Source organism: Cyanistes caeruleus, chromosome 3 (genome assembly GCF_971803275.1).
Source record: "Cyanistes caeruleus chromosome 3, bCyaCae1.hap1.1, whole genome shotgun sequence".
NCBI lineage: Eukaryota > Metazoa > Chordata > Aves > Passeriformes > Paridae > Cyanistes > Cyanistes caeruleus.
The window spans coordinates 26741372-26765460 of record NC_141703.1 but is presented as its reverse complement, the minus strand read 5'-3'; the positions used below and the strand labels follow the sequence as shown (position 1 = coordinate 26765460).

The following is a 24089-nucleotide window of genomic DNA, read 5'->3' as shown; positions in this document are numbered from 1 at the left end:
GGTAGAGAAACCCAGACTGACAACAACCACAACATACCTTTCCCTCCTAATTTCAAAGAAATTACATTTCCAAGACCATTGTAAGATTTTTTAAAAACAGTCTTTCCTACAAACAGATCTGTTTTCTGAAAAAACAGAAGTGCTGAGATTCATATCCATTTTTTTTCTGTGAAACTACACGAAAACATTTTATTTGAAGAATCCTTTTAGTAAGTCATTAACTGAGTTCCAGCTATCAAAGGTGAGCAGACTAAGGGTGATACAAGAATACACATCCAGAGGATACTTCAGTTGGTGTGTCTTTTACATTTGCCATCGTTAAAAGATTAGGGATAATTTTGTAGTCTTTGTGCAGTCTTGACTGAATGCTGGCCAGAGTTAAATTAATTTATTTGAAATCACATACATCTGTAAATTCTTCTGCAGTTATGGATGGGCTGCTTGCCATTTTACATTTCTACATTTCAACTTCATTTCATATCAAACAGGAAATACTTTCTTTTTTCCTATCCAGTTAAACTCAGCAATGCACCTGCAACCTCCCAGACTGCACAAGGCAGGGCCCAGGAACTTCTGCATGGGGGTTTTGTCTTTCTGTTAAGAGGGCAGGGAAATTATTGTTTCAGGTATTACATTCTGAGATATGACATCTGTATTATTACACCTTATAAAAATTTTAAAGCTGTAAATAATCTTTTAGAAGCACATAGGGGTTGTATGGGCTTTTTTTAAACATCCTATCCAGGCAAATTTCCAAGCAAGAAATTTAGCAATAGGCATATTAGGCTGCAATTCCTTTATTTGCCTACTTAGCCTACTCAGCCAACTGTTTGCAGCAATTGTTAATTCACAGCATGCACTGCAGTAGCTTTACTTATTGATCTATTAAGTTCTGCCAATATACAAACTCCATTATATCATCCCATAAAACCCTCAAGGAACACTCCTGACCTCACAGGCACAGAACAGCACGTTTAAAACACACAACCAACATGCAAGTCCTTACTGGAGCAATCTGCTGTGCCACCCACCATAATTACATTACACTTAGCAAGAATATCACCAGCAGTGCCCTCAGGTTATTGTGATCTTTAGTTTCTGTGATCATATTTGCAATGTCTGGATTCATAAACTGAACTATTTCTAGCCCCACCAAAGCCAGACTAGTGAGGTCAGGGATGAGCCTGAGGCCTGATCGAGACAGGAGGTTACAAAGGGCCTTCTGGCAAGCACCAGCTCCCAGGGCCAGAGTGCTGCCTTCCCAGAAACAGAAGTTTGGGGTGGAGCTTGGTAGAAGTGTTTTTTCTATTTTTTTTTTTTAACTTCTGATGACTCCAGAGCCTCCAAGAAGCCACATATAAAACAACTGCCTTCCCAAAGATTACTGTCACTCAGCAACCACAGAAAGCCCTGCCCTGTAGGAAACAACAGGAAGTATATTCACAAATTATTTCAGAGTGTGAAGAGTTTTAAACCCAGCCCCTTACTCTGCCAAACTTGGAGAAGGGATTTGAAATGAGCTTTCTCACATTCCAGACAATGAACTTGTCCACCAGGCTAAGGAATTTTTGAGAAACTCTGTTCATACTGGAGCAATGAGAAAAATCTGACATGAACTTAAACTTGGAAATATTTTTTTCTTTCACAATCCATGCATACCTTACCATCTCAGTAAAGCTGGAGAAGGCCAATAAGATGGATTAACAACCAAGGATAAATTACTTACCAGGGAAGCCTCTCCTCTGATGAGGACACACTCAGACACTTCAGGTCCACACCACGGACATATTCCTTCAGGAAACCCAGTATGGTCGTGGTTTGTGGTTAAACATGTATGTGAGTTCCTCTATAAAATCCAAGTGGCTGGGAAATCGAGATGCTGCAGCATAAAGCATTGAAATTTTGTATTAAGGGAAACCAAGGTCTCATATAAACCTAACCCTAAGTAGTCAGAATTCAAAATACGTTCTCTTCCTTACATAAATCACTTTCCATAAAAGCACTTCTGTTTTATTTATCAGTCAGAACAACACTAGGATTGAGATCCATGTACAAGTTTGGGGAGTAGAAGCCTGTGCTTTTTACCAGAAAAGGATGTTAGCCCAAGTACCTAGTCCATCACAGATTTCCTGCAGGACTGTAACTACACATTAAAACCTACAATTTATTTACTTCCATGGCTCATTTTCACTGAGTGGGTGCAAATTCAAAAAAAGAAATCCAAATATTTTTATTTTATTTAAATATTTTTTTATTTTATTTAAAATCTTGAAAATCTGAGCCCTACCCACTGTGGATCTCATTTTCCAATGCAGTATCTTTTAACTTCTTAGTGCATTTTGTGAGAATAAATACAGTGAAGATTGAGAAGCAGTCAGAAGATACTCTGACTTGCCCAAGAGATTTTTTTCCTTGAGAAGTTAGTATAGGCAAAAAGAAATCCTGTAACTTTGGAGACAAAATACACGTGCCAATCTCAAACCCCACCAGGACAGGCAATGGAATTATTTCCCACATGTAGGTATTCACACTGCACATTTATACATTTTAAATTATTAGGGGTATATATTGATTTGACCTTGGGGCAAAGCTTGGATGTCATTCATCTGCTGTGAACACAGCCATAAACCAGCACTGGTATTTTGCATTCCTCTGCACAGTGCATCAGTACTACCTGCTGTGTTTTAACCTGGTCTGCCTTTTTCACCAGAGCCTGCAAATCAAATGAGTCCTGTCACGCCCTCTGATGTGATGGGGGTAACAAACATTTGAGGAAAGGCTGTAACAGAGTTCTGTGTGTCCCATCTGCCTGGCTGCTCACACACCTTGTCAGCTGGATAGGCCAAAAGGCACTGGGGACTGTTGTTTCACCAGAAGCTCAAAAGACTGACCATCTTCATACTGCCAGCACGAGTGGGAATGGAACTCAATCCCTGCCTTTCCCCAGACTTACCAATGAAACTGAAGTAGAAGCCATGAAAAACAGCTGTGCAGACACCAGCACCTTCTCATTGTCTTTCTAAACATGCCAGTTATCCTCTTCTCTCCAAAGGGGTGACGACTACCAGTCTGCTTCTTCTAAGCCTTCACCTAAGGGTGAAGGAGTAATATCTTCCAGAAGAAGGAACAGGTCCACATTTCCACTCTGTGAGGACAGAGGTGTAAAATCTGCAGAGAGCTCTGCCCTGTTGTCTCTTCTCAGTGGGAACGATCAGCCCCGCAAAAGTATGTGGACTAACAGGGTAGTAAAGATTTCCATCTCCCAGCACAAGGGAATGCAGAAACTGCAGACAGGCATCCAGACCAAGTGTGAAGCACTAAAATAGTCCTTGAACTGATCAGGAATCAAACAGCCCAAGGACCACGCTTAGCTAACCTCTGTCACTTGCTGTGAGTGGTCTGTATATCCACAGACACCAGCAGGTGTGAGATACATCTCTCTATGTAAATTACAAAAAAGTATGGATTTGTATATATGAATAAGAATATACCACAATCCTTCACGCTTGGACATGAAACTCAGAGAAAGGCAAATTTCTGCAGGAAGCAAGAATTTAATTTTTAAATCATTGGTTATGTTGGCTCCTCATTTATGAAAACAGCACTTAAAAACTGTGATACACTGAAGTACCCAGAGAGATTATTCCTTAATGATTGCAAGTACAGGTACCCCCAAAATAAAGAGATACTTACAGATCTGTTACCAAAAGACATTTGTGTAGCTCCATAAACACTCTTTTTCCAAAAGTCTAAAGCTCACAGGATGGTCACCCAAAATCATCCTGACACATCTCACTTGTAGTTCTCAAAAAGAAAAATATGCTATTTTCTCACACCTTTCTAGGAAGTAATTTTAAAAGATTCTGTCTCAGAATGAGGAGCAATTGTACTCTAAGGTTTTCAAACTATAGAGCCTGATTCCAGCATTTTAATGCATCCACCACATCACCTTAGAGCTCTCACAGCACTTACTTTTATGTTGCCTTCTGCGCTTACAACTTTCTTTCTAAAGAAAATAAGTTAATATTTTCTTAATATTTGAAAGGGAAAAAAAAATTGTTCATGACAAATGAGCTACAGCACTACGGAACTGCTGATGTTGGAAGGGGCATCTGGGGCCCACCTACTCCAAACCCCCGACAAAAGCAGGTTTAACGAGACGGGGTTGGGGTCAGGGCACAGCTGCTCAGTGCCACAGTCCTGTCCCCAAAAGCAAAAGCCACGTGCTTCGAGCGCACCCTGCCGATCATCCTGCTGAAGCTTTTTTTGTCTAGTTCTAAATCCTGCAAGTTTCTATGTTTAACTATCAGCGCTTTGCTGCCTTGATGCTAGGGTCTGGATTTTAAAAAATACGTTTATTAAAGAAAACGCGGGTACATAGATGCCTCAGTACTTCATAAAAATTCAGTTGGGTATTTTACCCATCCATGAATTACACTCAATTATTTTTGCAATGATTCACTGAATGTGAATTACAGAAGTCTTCACAAAGGTCTTGAAAAATTATTCATCTTTCTTTTAAGTATTTTTCTTTCTATATAAATATTATGTTGCTGCTGTTACAAGAGGCTCGTGTTTCCATAAGTCAAACTCATAGAATCACAGAATATCTCAAGTTGAAAGGGACCCATGAGGAGTGAGCCCAAGTCTCTGCTCCTTGCAGGACTATCTAAAATTAAACCATATGACTAAGAGCATATTCCAGATGCTTCTTGAACTCTGACAGGCTTGGTGCTGTAACCACTGTCCTGGGGAGCCTGTTCTAACCATCCTCCCAGTGAAAAGTCTTTTCCTAAAATTCAATCTGAACCTTCTCTGACTTTCTGGCACTTGCTGCTGTTAATTTCCAGCAGCTGGGGACTGCACAACTCTGTAGCCTATCCAGATGTCTCTGTAAGGCCTCTCTATCCTAGAGGGAGTCCACAACTTCCCTAATTTAGTATCATCAGTAAAGTTCCTTAATGTACATTTAACTCCTATGGACAGTTCATTTATAAAAACATTAAAGAGCACTTACCCTAAAAGTGAGCCTTGGGGTGACTGACTGCCAACTTGATGTAACCCCATTTACTGCAACCCCTTGAGCCCAATCTGTCAGCCAGATTTAAGATAAAACTCCTTACTGTGTCTAGTAACTTTAACTAAAGATTTTTGTGAATAAATATACAAAATATATATGGAAAATAACCTTAAGAAAAGGATTCAAATGAACAAAGCCTTCAGATTTGTAAAGAGTGTAAATAATCTTGCAGAAGCCACTTGCAGAAGGTACCATAACAATAAAGAGACCTTAATAAGTGGTTCTGAAACCATTTCACATGCAGGATAAACCTCTCTGAAGTGTCCAGCTGAATAACACACAGCTAAGATAAACCACAAGGAGACATATATGTTTTTATTTACCACCACTATTAATTCTCCACTTCTGGACAATATTAGTTAGTTGGTCCTTTATAATTCTTTGAATTGAATTTGACTGTCAGGCTGTGCACTTGTGCTCTTACCTGGTATCTCATCTTTGGGCAAACTTAAACAAAATAATAGTGGAATTTTCCACACTTACAGATGATCTCCACTACTTAAATGAATATAAGGAAATGAAAAGGAAAACCCACCAGCTCTCTCACTTTGTGCTATGTTGTTTTTGTGCTACAACTGAACAACCCTCCTTTGACTGTCACCTGTTCCAAAGACCTGCACAGTTGCCTGCACCAGGTTTGTTTTGCTGCTGAGTCCTGCAGGGCTAGCACGTGCAAGTGCACAGAAACCCATCTGACCAAGACATGTGGTAGCACATGCCCCTGTTCATGGTTCCCAGCTGTCAAAGCACAGGACATCCTCTAGCACTGGCCAGGCACAGAGCTATTTAGGTCAAACAGTACTTAACTATTCTCAGTCTTTGTCCTCAGCAAAGTGGCCAGACTACAGACAGCTAAATCTGTCTTTTGATGCAGTTTTATAACACTCATGAAGTGTCTGAGCTGTGCTTGAGCTAACTAACATCAGCAGCTGGAATAGCACACTGGGAGATAACTGAGCGCTGACAATACACATCATTCAATTATTATTATATTCTGTTCAAGACCACTTGATAACACTTCCAAATCACTTTAAAAAATATCTTTTTCTTTTCATTTGACTGTTACCTGCTTTAACAAAGGCACATCCCTTCTTTCTAATGCAACAACTGCAAATGGCCCATTCAATGGTACAAAGTCAAACCAAAAATAGTCTTTCACCAAGCTACATTTTGGTCAGGAAGGAGCAATCACAGGGCATGGCCCTGCCCCATTTTCTTCTCTTGAACAAAATCGTATGTTGTCCAAGTGTGTGGGCTAAATGAGAGTCTCCTCTTAACCCTTTCCTCCTATGTTACAGCCTGTTCTGTCTGTAGAGATGACTGAATTAGCAGCTTGACCCTTTCCTGGTCAATGACGGGTTTTATGTCTCATTATATATTCCCTCTCACTGCTACAGCCCTGCACAAGACCTGGGGATGATGGTTCATGGAAAACTCAACATGAGCAGGCAATGTGCGCTTAGTGTTCAGAAATCCAACCATGGGCTGCATCCCAAGCAGGGGGAGGGAGGGGACTCTGCCCCTCCACTCTGCTCAGGTGAGACCCCACCTGGAGTCCTGCACCCAGCTCTGGATGGAACATGGAATTAATGGACCAAATCCAGAGGAGGGCTACAAAGTTAATAAGGGGACCAGAACACCTACCCTACAACAACAGGTTGAGAAATTTGGGGCCGGTCAGTCCAGAGAAGAGAAGGTTGTGTGGAACAAACCTTCTGGTATTTGGAGGAGGCCTGGAGGGAAGCCAGAGAGAGACTCTGTCAGAAACTGTAGCGACAGGACAAGGAGCAATGGGTACAAATTAAAAGAGGGGAAATTTAGGTTAGATAGTAGGAAGAAATTCTTTTCTGTGAGGGTGGTGAGGACTGGAACAGGTTGCCCCTTGGGAGGTTGTGGATGTCCCATCCCTAGCAGTGTTCAAAGCCAGGTTGGGTGAAGCATTGAGCAGCCTGGTGTCGTGGGAGGTGTTCATGTCCATGTCAGGGGCTTGGGACTAGATGATATTTAAGGTCCATTCCACTCATTCAAAACTGTATGATAAGTATCACTGTGTGGGTAAAATAGAAGGTGAGGTTGGTGACTGAAAGCTCCCCAGGGCAGTGGTAATGCATGACACCAAGTCTGTCAAGAGTTCAAGGAGTGTCTGACAATGTTCTTTGTCACAGTTTGGATTTTATGGTAGTCCTGCAAGGAGCAGAGAGCTGGAGTCAAGGAACCTTAAGGGTCTCTTCCAACTCCTTAGAGTTTTCTTCCAACTTGAGATATTCCATGACTATATGCTAAGTACAGTGGTACATGACAAGTGTATCACACTGCCCTTCTGGTACAGTTCATACAAATCACCTATTTTTTCCAATCAATAAATGATGTGAGATATTTAAAACAGATGCAAAACCTTTATATTTTTCAGTTAAATGTGAAATCTTACTCCTTTTTAGTAATACATGAGGGATAGGAAGCAGAACAAGAGTAACACTTAAGCAAAACAAATCTATTTTATTTCTGTCAGTTAGTATTTCATTTTTAAACAGTCCAACAACACAACTCCAGAGAACTGTACCTCTTAAGGTTTCCCATTAGTTATCATGACTACTGAAAACATACAAAGCATTTAGAACTTGTTTTAACCAACCTGGAATTTTTGTAAATCTTCAACTGTAACTGATTACCACACTCAAAAACCTCACATACAGGTACTTTCCATACTGAGTTAGTAATATCAAATGAACCATCCTGCAACAGTACAGGATTGCAAAAACATCTCTAAATTTTTACTAAAAAGACAGTTTATCTGAAATTTAGAACACTGCTTGTGCATAAAAGCCTATAAACAAAAATCTGTCAGCAAAATGAGTAAATGGTTCAAATATGTCAGTAGTTGTATTAAATAACAGTGGACTAATGAACAATACCATTTGAAAAGAACTCTTTAGGAAGCTTGTAGTGGATATATTCACTGAATACTTTTGCAGTACACTCTTCATAGTCTGAATGGAACTCTTTATGGAAGGAACATGTTCTTTGGCACAATACATTTAAAATTAAACCAAGCTGACCACACTTGTGGTGTGATGTTTAAGGCAAACACATATCAAGGCAGAGCTTTACCAGAAAGCCTGTGATGATAATTACAGTAACTACCACATTATGTGTGTACAGATCATGCTTAAAAATTATGCTTTTGCAGAATGCAGCAACAAGACCTATTAGCCAAACATTTTAGTAAGAAATTGGAACTCTTATACCTTCAAGAGCACACCATGAACCACTGCTTTCTCATGAGAAATTATCATTACTGTGTCTTCTGTCATCAGTATTACATAAAGCTGGAACTGAAAAACCACAGCAAGCATATAAACTTAATATACTCTGAAGAAATAAAACTAAACAAGAACAGTTACTCATAGTAGTGCAGATAATGACTTTTGTTACCAAGAATTCCACTTTCATATGTAAATCCAGAATCAAAGGAATCTAAGAAAAGGGATTCGGTAACAGCAGTTGAAGTGCAATAAATTTTGGCCAAATTAGGCTTCTAGCATACACCCCAAAAATGTCAAAGCTTGATGATATCTGTGGAAATAAGTGTACCAAAGTAGCTTCTAAAGTTCTTCAGAATCTAGCAGTTATAAATAAATTCAGAACCAAGAAATCTGTTTTCAGCTGCAGGAAGTTATTAATTAACAAAATGTTATCTGCAGTAAATTTGTAAGCTATCAGGAGAAAAAAATGAGTAAGTTAATTCAGTTCTGGTTTGGGAGGGGAAAAACATTTAAGTCGATTTAATTTATTATATGAATATTTAATTCAATGTTTTTTATATAAATCAATTTGGCATGTTATTCTGAACACTACTTTTTAAAGTATTTCTGAATCTTCACAATTTATTCAACTCAACTTTGAGAGTGGTGAAAGAAAGAAGTGGGTGGGTGGGAAGAAAGTGAAATCTTTATTGGGTCATATTCTACACTTTGTGTTTTTACAGCAAATTTTATCAATCTCTTCTCTTAAAAATCTGTACTAGGAAGACACATCTAATATGGGCCAACAGTAGTTAGACTGCTTCATAAAACTAATAATATATCCTACGTTCAAAACCTGAGTGCTGCAATCAAATACTATTCCTGAAATTCCCTGGGTGAATTTCTCTCTCTAACTCCTCCTTCTCACTCTCCCTCTTGCTCTGCTCTCCAACATTCATAGTTCCTTCATCTCTGACATGAAAGCATTGGACTTCAAGTTGAAAATCTTGGTTCTTTCATGGAAAAAAGAAAAGAAAGACAAAACAATGCTCATAGAACAAACAGCAATTACTCCAAAAGTAAATCCAAGCATGAGGGTATTTTACACACACCAGTCTTCTTATCACAGAATAGGAGCATGTTTCTGTCTTTTCTAAAAGATTACTGAAATTTGAGTTATAAAAGTGAATGTGAAGAATTTTTTTATTGCTGCCTCTGATGACTAGCATCAGCACTTACTTTTTGCAGTCCTTGTGTCTTCGAACTAACAACAGGGGTAGAGACAGGCACTTGTGACTGAATCGATACAGTGATAGCTTTCTTTTCAATAAACTGAGCTATTTCATCTTCTAGGAGTTTTTTCTTTTCCCCTAATTTCAACTCCTCTTCTTGATGCATTAGCGTAAGACGTTCAAATTTAGTCAGTACCTATTTAAAGAAAGCACAAGAAATAACATTTCCAAATGGCAACACAAGGTGGTGATATCACAATATAAAAACCCTCTGCAAATTAACAGTAAAACCCATCTCAACTTGTGTTAATAGCTGTTAGAAATTGCAGTTATTTCCCCAAACTGTTAAGACTAAAAAACAGCAATACAGAAAAATATTAACTTTTATCAGACTGTTCTCAGGATCCAGGCTATTATATTATTATTATATTATTATATACTCAAAGTACAGGAAAACAGGGAAGGCACTAAGTGAATACTAGATTTCCTACCACATTTTATTGTATCTTTATTGTATCAAAATAAAGAGGCCTTTAGAGATGAACCAATTATCAACACAGTAAATCAATACATCTCAAGAAGAATATAGTTCCCTAAAATCAAGTGGGGAAGTGTATATTGATCAGATTTAAATATTAGTAAGAACACAGTGTTAATCTGGTTGGGGAGTTACATGTGGGCTGCAAGTAACTACCTACTTTTCTACAGTAATTGTTCTTTGATTGGGGTTTTTTTAAATATTAATGCATTTTAGTTTCCAGACGTATTTCAACCAGTTTAAACCCACTATGAAGTTGTGTGTGCCAACAAAAGGGGTACTTAATCCTTTCTCATCTCCCATTTCCCGCCACACAAATTCTCCTAGAATCCTGCTTTTACAAAGAAGAAACTAAGACTATAAATGTAACAGGATGCTTGTTGTACATAGCAGAGCTGAAAAATTATGTAGGTGCACCTACAAGTTTTCTCTAAATGAAGGATGTGAAAGAAATCTGAAGTACAACAGAAATTCTTGGCTTTCTTTGGTTTCCAGATACAAAATACAGCAGCAAGAGTACATAACAAATGTTGTTTAGGAGTGATTGCATGATCACTTTCCCACATCAGAAACTTGGAAAACTAATATCCATAATTCTGCAATATGCAGAGTTCACAAACAACTCGGCATAAATCATACAAGGATAATATCAAAGGGTTAGCACAGATACTGTGTAAGACCTTGCTAAACCTGCTCTGAACATGGCTAAGCATTCTTTCAGTTGGACTGCCTCATACTGAGAACAACTGAATCTGACTTTTTTTCTCCACAAGTAGCATGGGGGTCTTAACAGATTTAGGAAAAAAATATTAAGCCGCCTTCTTATTTAAAACATGCACCTGAACACTTAAAAAAAAAAATTGCTACAGCTACTGCTACAGAAAAGAAATTAATAAAAATACACAGGTTTCCAATTTCAATTAAACCAATGTTTGAATACAAATACGCATGACCACGATAAGAGTCTGGCAGAAGGTAGATGAGAAGATCCTATTTTGCTAGTCCAGCTTGACAGGACTAAATCTTCAAAAACAGAGCCAAGAAATATACCACATCTTCAAATAGTCTTAAAGCAGCTGGGATGAGATGAGATTTTGAAACCAGAACTGAAACAAACCAACAGAATACCAGACATACATACACACTTTCAAACCTCTCAGCATGAGTGTTGAGCTTAGATTAAATAACTGAGTCTGGAAGTCAGGCAAACACACATGGCCCACTCTGAAAAGCCTCTGAAAAGATTTTTTCCTAAAATCTTGGTTTTTACAGGGCAATCTATGCACGAAAAGCACCTACTGTGTTGTTGTGGCATACCAATGTTTCTCACCACACTGTGGGAGAAGACAAAGAAACACAACCACTATATTCATCACTCTTACTTCACCATACCAAGTCCCACTCTTCTATAGATGCATACCAGCTATCCACCAAAGCCTTTAGAACATGAGCTCCTGCCTTCCTGTAGCAAGAGTGCCATTTATAGAATCACAGAATCACGTACGCTGGGAAAGACCTTTAAGATCATCAAGTCCAAGCATGAACCCAGCACTGCCAAGCCCACCACTAAACCATGTCCCCAAGTGCCACATCTGCACATATTTTAAATACCTCCAGGCTTGATGACTCACCACTTCCCTGGGCAGCCTGTTCTCCAAGCTTAACAACCCTTTCAGTGAAGATGTTTTTCCTAAAATCCATTCTAAACCTCCCATGACACAGCTTTAAGTCCATTTCCTCTCATATTGTCACTTAGCACTTGGGAGAAAAGACAAACCCCAAACTCACTACATTTCTCCTTTCAGGTAGTTGTAGAGAGCAATAAAGTGTCCTCTGAGACTTCTTCAGCCTAAACAACCACAGCTCCCTCAGCTACTCCTCGTAAAACATATTGTCTTCTTTGCTGGTGTCTAATCCATCTGCTAATCAAATCAATCTGTGTAGCCAAACTGCTTTTGATTTAAAGCATTGCTGTCCTCAAAATATTAGGAAATTACAAATATCAACCACTGATTTTGTTAAGAACTTAGCTGTTCCAAATCTCAGAAAACAAACTCAAGACAGACAGGCACGCTTGCCTGTTGCTCTGCCTCTTCCAACATTGCTGCTTTCTCGTTCACTTTCTGCACAAATCGTTGCTCAATCTCCTCTTCTTTTCTTTCCATTTCAAGGCAGAACTCGAGCCTCTTTGCCTCAATGACCTCCTGCAGACTGAAGTTCAAAAATGTAAGCAACTCTCCAGCACGCTCTTCTATTCAGTGTGGAAAACCAACAATCTAGAAAATTATTTAAACAATTAATACTCATCTGAAATATTAATTTCTACAGCTTCCTACATAAAAAATCATAAAGAAACCTAAACAGAAGCAAGCATCTTATCTTCCTATTTTTTATTTACATAAACAACCCTGAGTAAAATTACTTATGTATGCTAAGAGCTCCTGGGCAATTTACATTTTGAAGTAAATACACTTTAGGCATCTCATGTTCTACAGACTTGATTTATACCTTTCTGACTCCAACAGGCACAACTTTTTAAGTTGCTCAGTACTAAGACACTGAAATTGCTGGAGAATTCTCCCAAAATTTCATTATTGTGAAACCTCAGTCTTCAAGTACGACCATACAAAAACAATCTGGAGCATTAATTTAACAAAAAAAACGTTCCTATATGAAAATGGAAGAAAATAACAGGATCTTCAAAACATATAACACTCTTTTTGTAATGTCAAAATTTAAATAGGGCACAATTACAGCAATATAGAATGAATTCAATTTCGTAACTTGCTCAATACCCAAAATACAGGGTTACTTTCCAACATGCAACAGCCAAAACCTCAAGACTGCTTGTTTTTTTCTGAACCCTCTCTTCCAGAAGCAAATAAACTGCATACATACTATACTTATATTTGGAACTACATAGGAGGAATAAATTAGTTCAGATCATTGAGCAAATCCCTGGCAAAAAAAAAAAACAACAAGTCAGCAAGTAATTCAAACATTTGTTTACTTTTAAATCTATGCCTCCCTTCTCTTTTCAGGACACAAGATACATTTTTTTTTTTTCCTTCCAAACAACAGGTATTTGAGATTGAGATACTTCTTTCATGTCAAAGCATATCATGGCAAATTAAAAGATGCTAGTAATTTATTCATATGAATAAACTACTAGAGGTTTGACATTTTCAGGGTCTATACTACCACTGCCAGGCAGTGCTGGAGGGAAATATGCTTTACAAGAAACATGAATGTAGCTTGTACACAGATGTACCTCATACACCGAACTTCCTCTGAAAAGCAAACCCGCTTAACAACACAAGATCTTCCATGAAAATATTTACCATAAACTTCTGTAAGCCACATGATTCCAGAAAGCAGAATTGGTGGACCACAGCTATGTTAATGGTTATTGGAAACTCAAAGGCATTGTCTTCTATGACACTGGGCTTAAGAACAGATTAAACCATGGATAATGGTCTAGCTTTTCTCTGGGGCTCCTCTTTACACCTTCCATCTCTTCTAACGCTTGCTGAGTGCTGACTGGTCAGCCCTTCACAGCTAACATGAGTTACTGTCCTTTGCCAGGTAACTGATGCCTTCCACCCTCATGTTAAATAAACAGGTACATGTATTAAGTATTTCATTTTGATTTATACTTTTAATATATACACACACTTGTGTTTTTGTCCTTTTACTGTTTCTATTAAAATCATTTATAAATGGAAAAATTTACCAAAAAAAAAAGTCTAAAAGTCTAAAGAGTTAATTATTTGGAGCACCACTAAGCTTAAACAGCTCTATCTTTAAATTTAGGGTGACTGGGCAGTTTCTCAACCCCAAAGTTTCTTATTTGTATTCAAAATATCATGTTAAGAGAGAAGAAACATCTTGAAATTGCACATGCAGACAATGTTCGTGAGATAAGAAGGCCAGAGCACTCCTCCTACTCTTATTCAAGTACTACATGGCAACAAAATGAATTCAGAACAATTACCCACTTGTGTTTGGGTTTCTTTTGGGGGCTTTTAATCAGCTGTGAAGTAACTTAGGTCACCCTGAAATTCTAAATCCCTAAAATCCACATGAAAAGAGGCATGGTTTTCACACATATTAATTCACACTATCTCTAAGTTTAGACAATAATGCTACAGCACAGGTTTTTCAAGTGCTAGCAGTCTCACACTATACACATTTCTGCACACAGTCAGTTCTGATAGATAAAACGCCGACTTTGGGAACAATAAAACTGCTAGAGAAAATGCTAGACTAAGTTGACATGCTGCAATCACACCTTCCTTTCTTTATGTAGACATCCTTAGACCCAGACTAGGTTACTTTATCAGGTAAAAGCAATTTTGTGTTGAAATTAGTAAAATATTAACTTTGAAGACACTCAGTAACTAATCATATTACACATAGAAAGAAGAGGAGAAATAAAAGTGTATTTTTAAAATTTACTATGCAGATGGTTGTGAATGCTAGTAAGTGTTCATGTGGAAATGTTCAAGGCCAGGCTGGATGGGACTTTGAGCTACCTGGGCTGGTGAACGTGTTCCTGTCCACAGCAGGTGGGTTGGAACTAGACAGTCTTTGAGGTCTCTTTCAATCCCAACCATTCTATGACTCCGTGAAATACCCCCTCCCCCTGGACTGATTGTTCTGGAAATCACTGAGACAGAACTAAACCAATTTCCTTTTCTGCCTGTGGCAGACCAACAACACAATAACCCAAACACTCTTTGGTGTTAGGAGATTTGGGGAGGAAGGAAAGACAGTTCACTAAATCTTAAGTCAATCCTTTCAACATTACTTCATCCACTGCTCACAGTAAAATAGTTTCTGGTTTATCTGAAGACAGGTTTCACTGCTTTTCATTTAGCACATTATGAAAATCAAGTTCACAGATTCTCTCATTCTTCTGGCTTAGACAGTCAGACTGTTACACTCTGTACAAAGACACCTGCAAAATTTACATGTTATAACTAATTATTTAAATAATGCATTCTTACTGAGGTTTTGGAGAAAGGGATTGTGAAGACAGTCTAAACTAATCATACATACCAGCACTACCACCTGTCTTTCTACAGAAGCATAGCTGTGACATACAGCTTTTTCTGTCTGCATGAGACTGAAAGCATGGAAGCCTAAAACTGAAAATCAGACACATTATGTTCATAAATAAAGACTCTAAAGTGAATTCAACTCTCAGTGGAACACAATGTGCAAATAGGTTTGAACAATACAGGTATTTAAAGTTCATTCAATTACACTTTTAAAAGCTTTCAAATTTGAAAGTAACACTTGTAACTTTCTGCATAACATTTGGCTATCAAAGTATTTAAGAAAAAGTAAAAAAAAAATATTAACTAGTGGCAGGTATCTCTAGCACAGTCCTTCAACTCAAGTCAACTATCTCAGTTGATACTGAGCAATAATAAGGATGTGGTAGACCTAAAGAATTATCAATTTTCCAGTAGAGGCACAAAAAACAGGTATTTTGGGTGTGGTCCAATCTCATTCTAAAATGGCTGAAATATTGAGTTCAAATGAAAAGGTCTGCAGCTGGTCAGATGAACTCCATTGCCAAAGACTTCTTAAGGAAAAGGTCTAATAGCCTTTAAAATGTTAGGTTTCATCTCTTAGACAGGACAAGAGTCATGTCAAACTTCCTCTACATATAAAATTATTCATATCATTGAATCCTTCCTGGTGTTCTGTCATCATCTTCAAAAGAGACTGAAAAATAAACAAGTTCAAGAATTGCAAGGTCTGAATATCCCAGTTTCAGGGAGGAAAAAAGCATAGAATGATTCCCCACATACTGAGAAACCAAGATGCTTATGTTACAATTATGTTTAATTGCAGTTAGAATGGAGAACAAATTGTAATTATGATGACAGAAAAGTTAGTTAACCCAGAGAATTATTAACATCAGCAAATCTAAACACACAAGCATACAGCCTGAATGTCAATCTTCAGCTTCTTTCAACAGACCCTGGTCTATCAGCTTTCTTCTTTCAGAACAAAAATGTGCCCATAGGCAACAACTTAAATTGAAAAATGGACTTAACAAAATGTCCAACTTCAAAACACTAGTGATCCTCTTCTCCCTTGCAAACACCTAGGCTAACTAGGTGTGTGTGTGTATATTTAGAAGTTTTTCCTGGAAGCACTCTTCATGTCTAGATTTCTGTTTTCAACTATTCCAAACTTTACCATTCAAAACATCTAAGCAATTATCTCTTGCTGAGAGTGATCTGAAACTAGGAATTCATGTTCCTAATGGACATAATTGGAACATTGAAAAGGCAGTACCAGACCATCTGCACACACACAAAAAAGCTTATCTTTACTTTTCAGCAATAAAAAATGCAAATGCAAATTTTAAGTAGCAAAAAATTATAAAATTATTAAAAATCCACTTCCTGAATTTTATATCCAACAGATACTGCATAAAGTGCATAAACCACACCCTAAATACTCTGCTATCCATTGACTTCATTACATCATTTTAGAATGCAACTGCAAACTAACAAATTAAAAAGTTATTACGAAATAGCTTCACCAAAAATACAGGGTTAGGGAATAGGTATAGTGTGTAAGTGTATAATAGGTATGTGTGCACAAGACAGTCACTACAGATTACCTTTATTTTTCCTTCTCACACCTAATAATAAAGGTGCAAATCTATTTTGGTGTTGTGTGCTGAAACTATCTCTTTCCCCATCTCCCATAAAAAAGTGAAACTTGCCAACATGTTTTTTCCCATGTAAGAGTGAAAGTCTCTACAGATGTCTGCTCACAAGGTAGCTGGACATCCAAGAATTACTGGTTTTGCTTTGCAGTGGCATACAATTTTGGATGAATAAACTACTGTCCTACTTCTAAATCCAAAAAAACTAGTACAGGAACTTCACAGGCAGCTTCTTCCCAATATGCCAAAAGGCAGGGAACATTCGCTACTCAAGTGTCAGTGTTCAAATGCTACAAACAGCCAATTACTCAAGTCTAGCAAAGGTTTTCTAAACTTAAATTATTATCAAATTTAATATGCAGACAGCTACATCACAGGCACAAAATATGAATTCTCAACATGCATTTTGATCATTATTTACACAACTAGCATGAAATTTTAATCTTCAGGCATATATTGCTATGCAATATTAATAATACTCTAAAACTACAGCTCTTAGAATACACATGTATATATTGTAAACATCTTTAGGGCAAAGAGGATGACAATTTAATAACACATTTTAACCTAAAATAACTGGATAGTCCCTATTCTAAAAGTTACTTAAATGTCAAACAAACTGGGAAGCAATGAACTTCCTCTATGTAAAAAGACATTTTCTATCACATTGCTGAGGATGACACTTTTTGTTTCCTCAGTAACTTGATAAAACACCTTATGGGTAAGGCTGCATTACTATGCTAATTACACTGCATACACATCCTCTAAATTCTCTTCCTTTTTTATGGTATCATAAAATGTCTCTCCCAAAGTACCAAACACCTTCTCTTTCAGACCTCAGCATCATTCACTGATGACTGAGGAACAACCACATCCATCCTAGTCTTACTTTTCTCTTCCTGTTGCAGTAAATCTGGGAAAAAGTTCATTTTCCTAGAGTCTTATGGGATATCTATTCTCATCCTTCCAAAACAATGACATTTTCAATACATCTGATTTACCAAAACCAATTCCTAAGTGTACTTTCTTGACAAAACTCTCTCAATAAAATTGACATCTAGTGGGCCCTATGTAAATTCTACACACCAGAGAGAACTCAGCTCTTCTGTATATCCAAGAAGCAGACAATTTCTAATGAGATCTGAAGTGTAAAATACTGGGACGTTCTGATGTGAACCTGCCACTTCAGGCTGCTAACAAAATGCAAACTGTAGGGGTTTCACACAGATAATTCTTTTGCTTGTGAAAGAAAATACATCTATGGATGATGGTTTTTATAATTCAACTCTTATCCTGAGACAGCTGTACACCATGAAATCCAGCTTCAGAAAAGCCAAAGGTACTGGAGTCAGTATGGCCGTGAGCAAATCTCTAAAAAAAGTCTTCCCTAGACAAGGATAACAAGGCATCAGCTGTTAACACAGGTTCTTAAATTTAAACCTAAACCAAATGTAAATTATATGGTTAATTTCAGCTGGTTTTAAACCCCTTTCACCTTTGGTTCTCTTTCTGTGAAAAGGATGTATTACATTCTTGTTAAAATCAAGAAAAATGTCAAAAGACCACTGATTCATGGTCAGCTCAAGATCATCTAAATGAATTAATCTGCAAAAGTGCCTCAGTTCAAACAATGAGAAACTATTTTTAATGCTAAGTTTTGTTGTTTTCATGCCTGGTTAAAGTCAGTATTTCCCACCATGACTATGCAGTAACGGTGCTTCGCTAAACTATGAAGGCTTGAACAATTCACAAAGCTTCAGCTCCTCCCCAGCAGGATTCTGACCAGTTAAAAGTACAGCCCCATGCATAAAGAAAAAACAAAGGAAGCTGGAAGAGGGAAATGAGAGAACTCAAAATAAAAGATTAAACAAACTGGATATAGAAATTTTAAATGCTTCCTGCACAAAGCAGCTTTACTACATGAAATAACTGAGTGCCTATAACCTTTTGCTTAACTTTCCTTTGGAATCCTCTTTTAACTTCCTACAGTTCAGCAAGAGATTTCTTGACCTGAAAATGCTAAGACATTTGTTATTATCGCAGATAATGTGGGAAGTCAACAGTGTAACCACTTATTTTGTAAAAGTTTTTGTTTCAGTTCCTTCTGAGCCTGGAGTTCAACCAAACCATTATTCAGTATCAGACTTTCTTAAAAGAGAAAGTAAAACATAATACTAATATATAATGAAAATAATTTAAAAGTTCATAAAGCACAGGTACCTAAGGAAAACAGACATGCTTCCTGATAAAATTAAAATCCTCAGGTTTATTATAGAAGAGAAAGATTTCAGAAACACAACTGGCTTTCATGTTTTTAAAAAGAATGCTCGTTTAAACCCATATACTTCTTCATGAAGGTAACTGAATGAACAGCTACATCCTCCAACTAAAAAAAATATATTCTTTCCTTCTCAGAAAACTTATTTTATGTCGGAACACTGATCTGCATTGGGTTGATGTGAAGCAAATGGATGCTGAAATCAAGTGCTGAAGATTAAGTCTTTTACCTGACCGGTTTGTTCTCAGGGCTAATGTCTCTGCAACCCAACTTTTCCAGTCTGCAGCGTCTGTACAACTCATAATATGCACGAGTCTTCTCTTTCAAGTCTTCCATATTTGTGCAAAGCATTCTGCGAAGCTTTATAGTGTCACAGTGGCTCTCATTTTCCACTAATCAGTAAAAAGAAGATTTTATTATTATACAGAAGTAGCAAAATAGTCATACATAATAAAATACATTTTAAACAGCATCACTTACTTTGTTTACTAAATATACTTCTAGGGAAAGGTTATCTTGTTTATTATACCTCTTACACTTTCTTATAATTTCTAATATACACATTGAAGCACTGAAGACCTGTAAGTACTGGTGAACATATTTCAACCTGTCCCGATATCCTTTTTGAGCTGAACACATTTCTCTCTTTTTTAACCCTCTTTACTGACAATAACCAAATGTTTGAAATCTAGTAGTGCTAGAGGTACCATCACTATCCTAACCTACCCAAGTACTACACACACCATCTCATTCCTTGATTCTAAGGATGCATCAGTGTGAATCAAGTATTAAATCAGTGCATGCCTCAAGTATTAATTGCTAAATTCCTTATACTGTTGATCCAAAATACAATCAGCCTGGCATCAGTGAAACAGCCCTTTGTATTATTGGAATTGAATTTTATACTTCATATATTTATTTATACTTCAACAACAGCAAAAATCTCATAAAAATACTTTTAAGAATTCCTATACCTTTTACAATGCCCCAAGGGTATTGACGAGCTCTCACCATTTTGTTTCCAATTTTCACCTTCTCCATACTTCCTACCACGGCAAATGGCAAATAACCCTGTAGGAGTCATACCAATAAAGTCTTATCTGTCAGCATTCTTATGCTAAAACATAAAAACACTTCAGAAATAAATTTGTAAGGAAAACACCTTTTCAGGAAAAGCCAACAGGCAGTTTGAAACCCGAAACCAGCCCTAGGGGATCAGTAGCTAGTCAGGATCCACTGATAAAAAACTCAAACTGCAACAGAAACAGAAGGAGAAGCTGATAGATACAGATGTGTGTGTTGACAACTCAGGGGAACCTCAACAGGCTGGAGAAATGGGCCAACAGGCACGTCAGGAAGTGAAAATGAGAGCAATGCTAAGTCCTGTGTGTCAGGAGGAATAAGCCCATGCTGGGGGCCAAATGTCTGGAAAGGCATTTGGCAGAATAAGACTACCTGGTGAAAAGCAGGTTGTTCCTCATTCAGGATGTCCGTCTCAATGGCAAAGGCAGCCAACTACATCCTGAGCTGCACTAGGAAATGTCAACCCCAAACAGAAAACTGCCCTAGAACATATGACTCACATTCAATCAAAGCTCATATGCCAGTAATACTCACATGACAATCACATGTTGGAACTTGTGGTCTAGTTACTGTTGTGGGCTTGGCACAAAGGCTAGGCACTTACTGCCTGCATGCTGACCCACAACAGCTGACCAAATAAAGCAACACCATGACCTGGAAAATAAATCACTAGCAGAGCATGGAAGTGGATAAGAAACAGGCCACCAGGTTTCACCACAGGAAAAGGACCTGTTATTGATTGACAGCTGCACATTCTCACTCCCTGGCTGGGTAACAGAGGTGAGGAATGTACAACCATGGGCTCTGGCATCCTGGCTCCTTTGCCCTACTTTCAAACTCCGGTACACACAAACATGGTCATGTGTACCTACAAACACATGCACAAGAGCAGCAGATACAGAGCGCTCAAGGCAAAGCCATCTAGCTTCACAGCCTCACTTGAAAGCTGGCAACTACCCCTGGGACAATTGGAAAGGACAACAGAAAATAACCCAGAGTTACATCTGACCTTTACATCCCCAGAGAAAATCTGCCCTAATTTCAAAAGAAAGTACTAAATAAAAGAAAAAGAAGCAGGTGGAAGACTTGCTATTGTAGAAAGTTGTCAACATGAAGCACCTAAATATCTTCTCTACCAGGTGTAAAATTGAATCTATTGAGGAAAAGAGCAAAGTCAATCTGTCCATCTGTAATAATAATTATATATTAATTAACTAGATATTAGAAAAACTATGTATGCATGAGAACCTCTTTTCTGTTACAGGTATCAACAGTAGAGGGGCAGGAAGATTTGCAAGTAGGGAAAAAAAACCCAACACATAAGAACTTTTTAAGGAGAAGAATAAACAAACAAGCTTGTGACATGCAAACTTACAAGCTTAAAGACAATGGTGAAAGTAGTGACATTAATCAGCATTAGAGAATGATCCTTTAGTACTGAAATATCAGTATTTTTATCATTTACTTACATTTGTGATGGTATTAATCTCAGAAACAGTTTCATCGTCAGTAGGAAACTGGTATATCTGGATGCCATTACTAACTAATTCACTCATTATTTTCTTCTTGAACTCTTGTAGATCAGTTTTAGAAATGCTGTCTGCTTTGCCTATAACTGGTATAATGTTGACCTATGAATGACATAAATTATATTAAATGTGTGAGACTTCAGTTTTGAGGTGGCAACATTTGTAAACAGAATTGTTTTCTAATTAGCTGTTTAAAACTTCCTCCGCAGTCCAAACCTTTCTATCCATTGATATCAAATTTTTACAAACAATGAAAAGCATTCTCATGGGCATTATTTAACTAACTAGCAACCAATTATTTAATATACTCCCTTAAAAGTAATTGATTCTAAGAACAAGGACAGAGGTCTCATAGAGGGAAGTCAAATGAAAGCACTGCCTACTTATTAACTAAATGCCATTAAGTATTTATATATCTGTTTAAAAAAAAATAGCTTGTTTAGTGCACAGCAGCAGAGGACATGGCTCAAGTGTTAAATGAAAGCTAACAGTCTAAATACAGAAAGAAAAAGAACCTGGCTACCAAACCCTGCCTACCCCCAAGCCTCCTCCTTGGGTTCCTTTCAGCTACATTTCCTTCACCACACCACTGCAGCACAGCTTCTCCAGTATTCTCCAGTATGCGCAGAGGAATGAAAAAGGCCAGAGCTTCTTGCTTAATAGACTTTACACTCATTATTCAGAACACAGAATTCTGTGCTATTAAACTGCCCTATTTCCTAAAATAGTTATGGCACTAACTTGGAAGGCAGTAGATGCCGATTTATTTCTTGTAAATACTATTGCCACTCCAAAAATACATATTTTTCAGAACTAAATGGAATTAATGAATGCCAATATCCAAATATTTTGAAAAAACAACATAAATAACTTTCAGATTTCAGAAGATGAAGAGTTTTACAGAGTTCCTTGATCACAGATGAAAAAGGAGATGAAAAGAAAGAAAAATACACACTTCCTATTCTTCTGAATATTCCGTCTGAATGGAAATGCCTAAATGTCAAGAACAGATTCAAAATGGTTATTTTTCAAATAAGCCTTCTGTCTTAACCAAAATGTCCCCAAGAAAAAGAAGCAAGCCAGGTCTCAATATGACTTCAAGATTACCTGTTAAGAGTCCATAACTGTGTAGCACACATGATCTAAGCATAGATGGGGTAAAATATCTAAAATCAAATAAAATTATGGAATATATTTTAAAATAACTGAACTAATTCAGAATTGTATAAACAATCTGTTACAGCTAGGAGTAATTCACACCTTCAATCAAATTAGCAGACGGACATCAAGTTAGGTTTTCTCCAATATAGGTCTAAAAACTGATGGAACACAGAGTCCTCAGAATTAAATTAACCTCTACTCTTTTTCAACATGAAAGTTGTCTTTTCAACGTGAACGTTTTTCAAGCGCTCACGAATTAGGAGAGAATTACTTAGAAAACAAATAGCAGAGAAAGTCTACCAAGGATAGAGGAGAGCAACAAAGCTGGTGAGGGGTTTGGAACACAAACCCTGTGAAGAACAACTGAAGGAGCTGGGGTTGTTTAGCCTGGAGAAAAGGAGACTCAGGTGACCTTTTCACTCTGTACAACTCCCTGAAAGGTGGCTGTAGTCAGGTGGGGTTGGTCTCTTTCTCCAGGCAGCAACTGGCAGAACAAGAAGCCACAGTCTAAAGCTGCATCAAGGGAAATACAGGTTGGATATTAGGAAAAAGACTTTTACAGAAAGGGTGTTAAAGTATTGGAATTGTCTGCCCAGGGAGGTGGTGGAGTCACCATCCCTGGATGTGTTTAAAAAAAGACTGGGTATGGCACTCAATGCCATAGTTTAGTTGTTAGGACTGGGCTGGACTCGAGGATCTTGGAGGTCTCTTCCAACCTAATGATTCTGTGAAAATCATCAGAAACTGTGATTACAGCTATCAACATTGACATTAAATCACCACAATTGTATAAAATATTGAAAAGCATAAAATTTACTCTGGTTTTAGAAAAGCAACAAAGATGGAAAAGAAATACATGTATTTAAAATTACTGTTGGTTGCAAGAGCAGGCTGATTTAATTGTACCCCTATGAATCAATATAAAAATTTCTGAAGATTCTTTCTGAAGAGAAAAAAACCCAAACTAAATCCCCACAATACTTTACTGACTTGATCATAACCTGCATATAATTCTGAGAGAATAAATTAGAACTGCAGAGCTCTTAGCTGAATAATCACTCTTTCCATCAAGAAAGTCTACAGGAAAATATTCCTTTTGTCTGTGAATGAACCCTGCCTGGCCTGTAGTGATGCCATCCTAAGCAAAACTACAGGGTTTTCCAATGTCTAAATGCTAGAGTCCAAATTCCTAGCTAGTCATCCAATTCATAATAGAGAAAAATAATTTGACCATAGATACTCTGTTTTTTTC

At 37.5% G+C, this 24089-nt stretch overlaps 2 protein-coding genes across 2 annotated transcripts in view; one reads left to right on the top strand and one right to left on the bottom strand.

The window, feature by feature from the left end:
* SH3RF3 (SH3 domain containing ring finger 3) overlaps positions 1 to 19287 on the top strand; it is a 275756-nt gene extending 256469 nt beyond the window's left edge. The window contains exon 10 of the mRNA XM_086880293.1: positions 19202 to 19287. Within this exon, the coding sequence (XP_086736419.1) occupies positions 19202 to 19277 (76 nt within the window). The 3' untranslated portion in view covers positions 19278 to 19287. The remainder of the gene's footprint in view (positions 1 to 19201) is intronic.
* Positions 9007 to 24089, bottom strand: part of SEPTIN10 (septin 10) — a 23686-nt gene continuing 8603 nt past the window's right edge. Inside the window, 7 exon segments of the mRNA XM_086880295.1 lie at positions 9007 to 9234; positions 9237 to 9335; positions 9562 to 9750; positions 12171 to 12303; positions 19294 to 19456; positions 20039 to 20135; positions 21617 to 21778. Coding sequence (XP_086736421.1) covers positions 9199 to 9234; positions 9237 to 9335; positions 9562 to 9750; positions 12171 to 12303; positions 19294 to 19456; positions 20039 to 20135; positions 21617 to 21778 — 879 coding nt within the window. The 3' untranslated portion in view covers positions 9007 to 9198.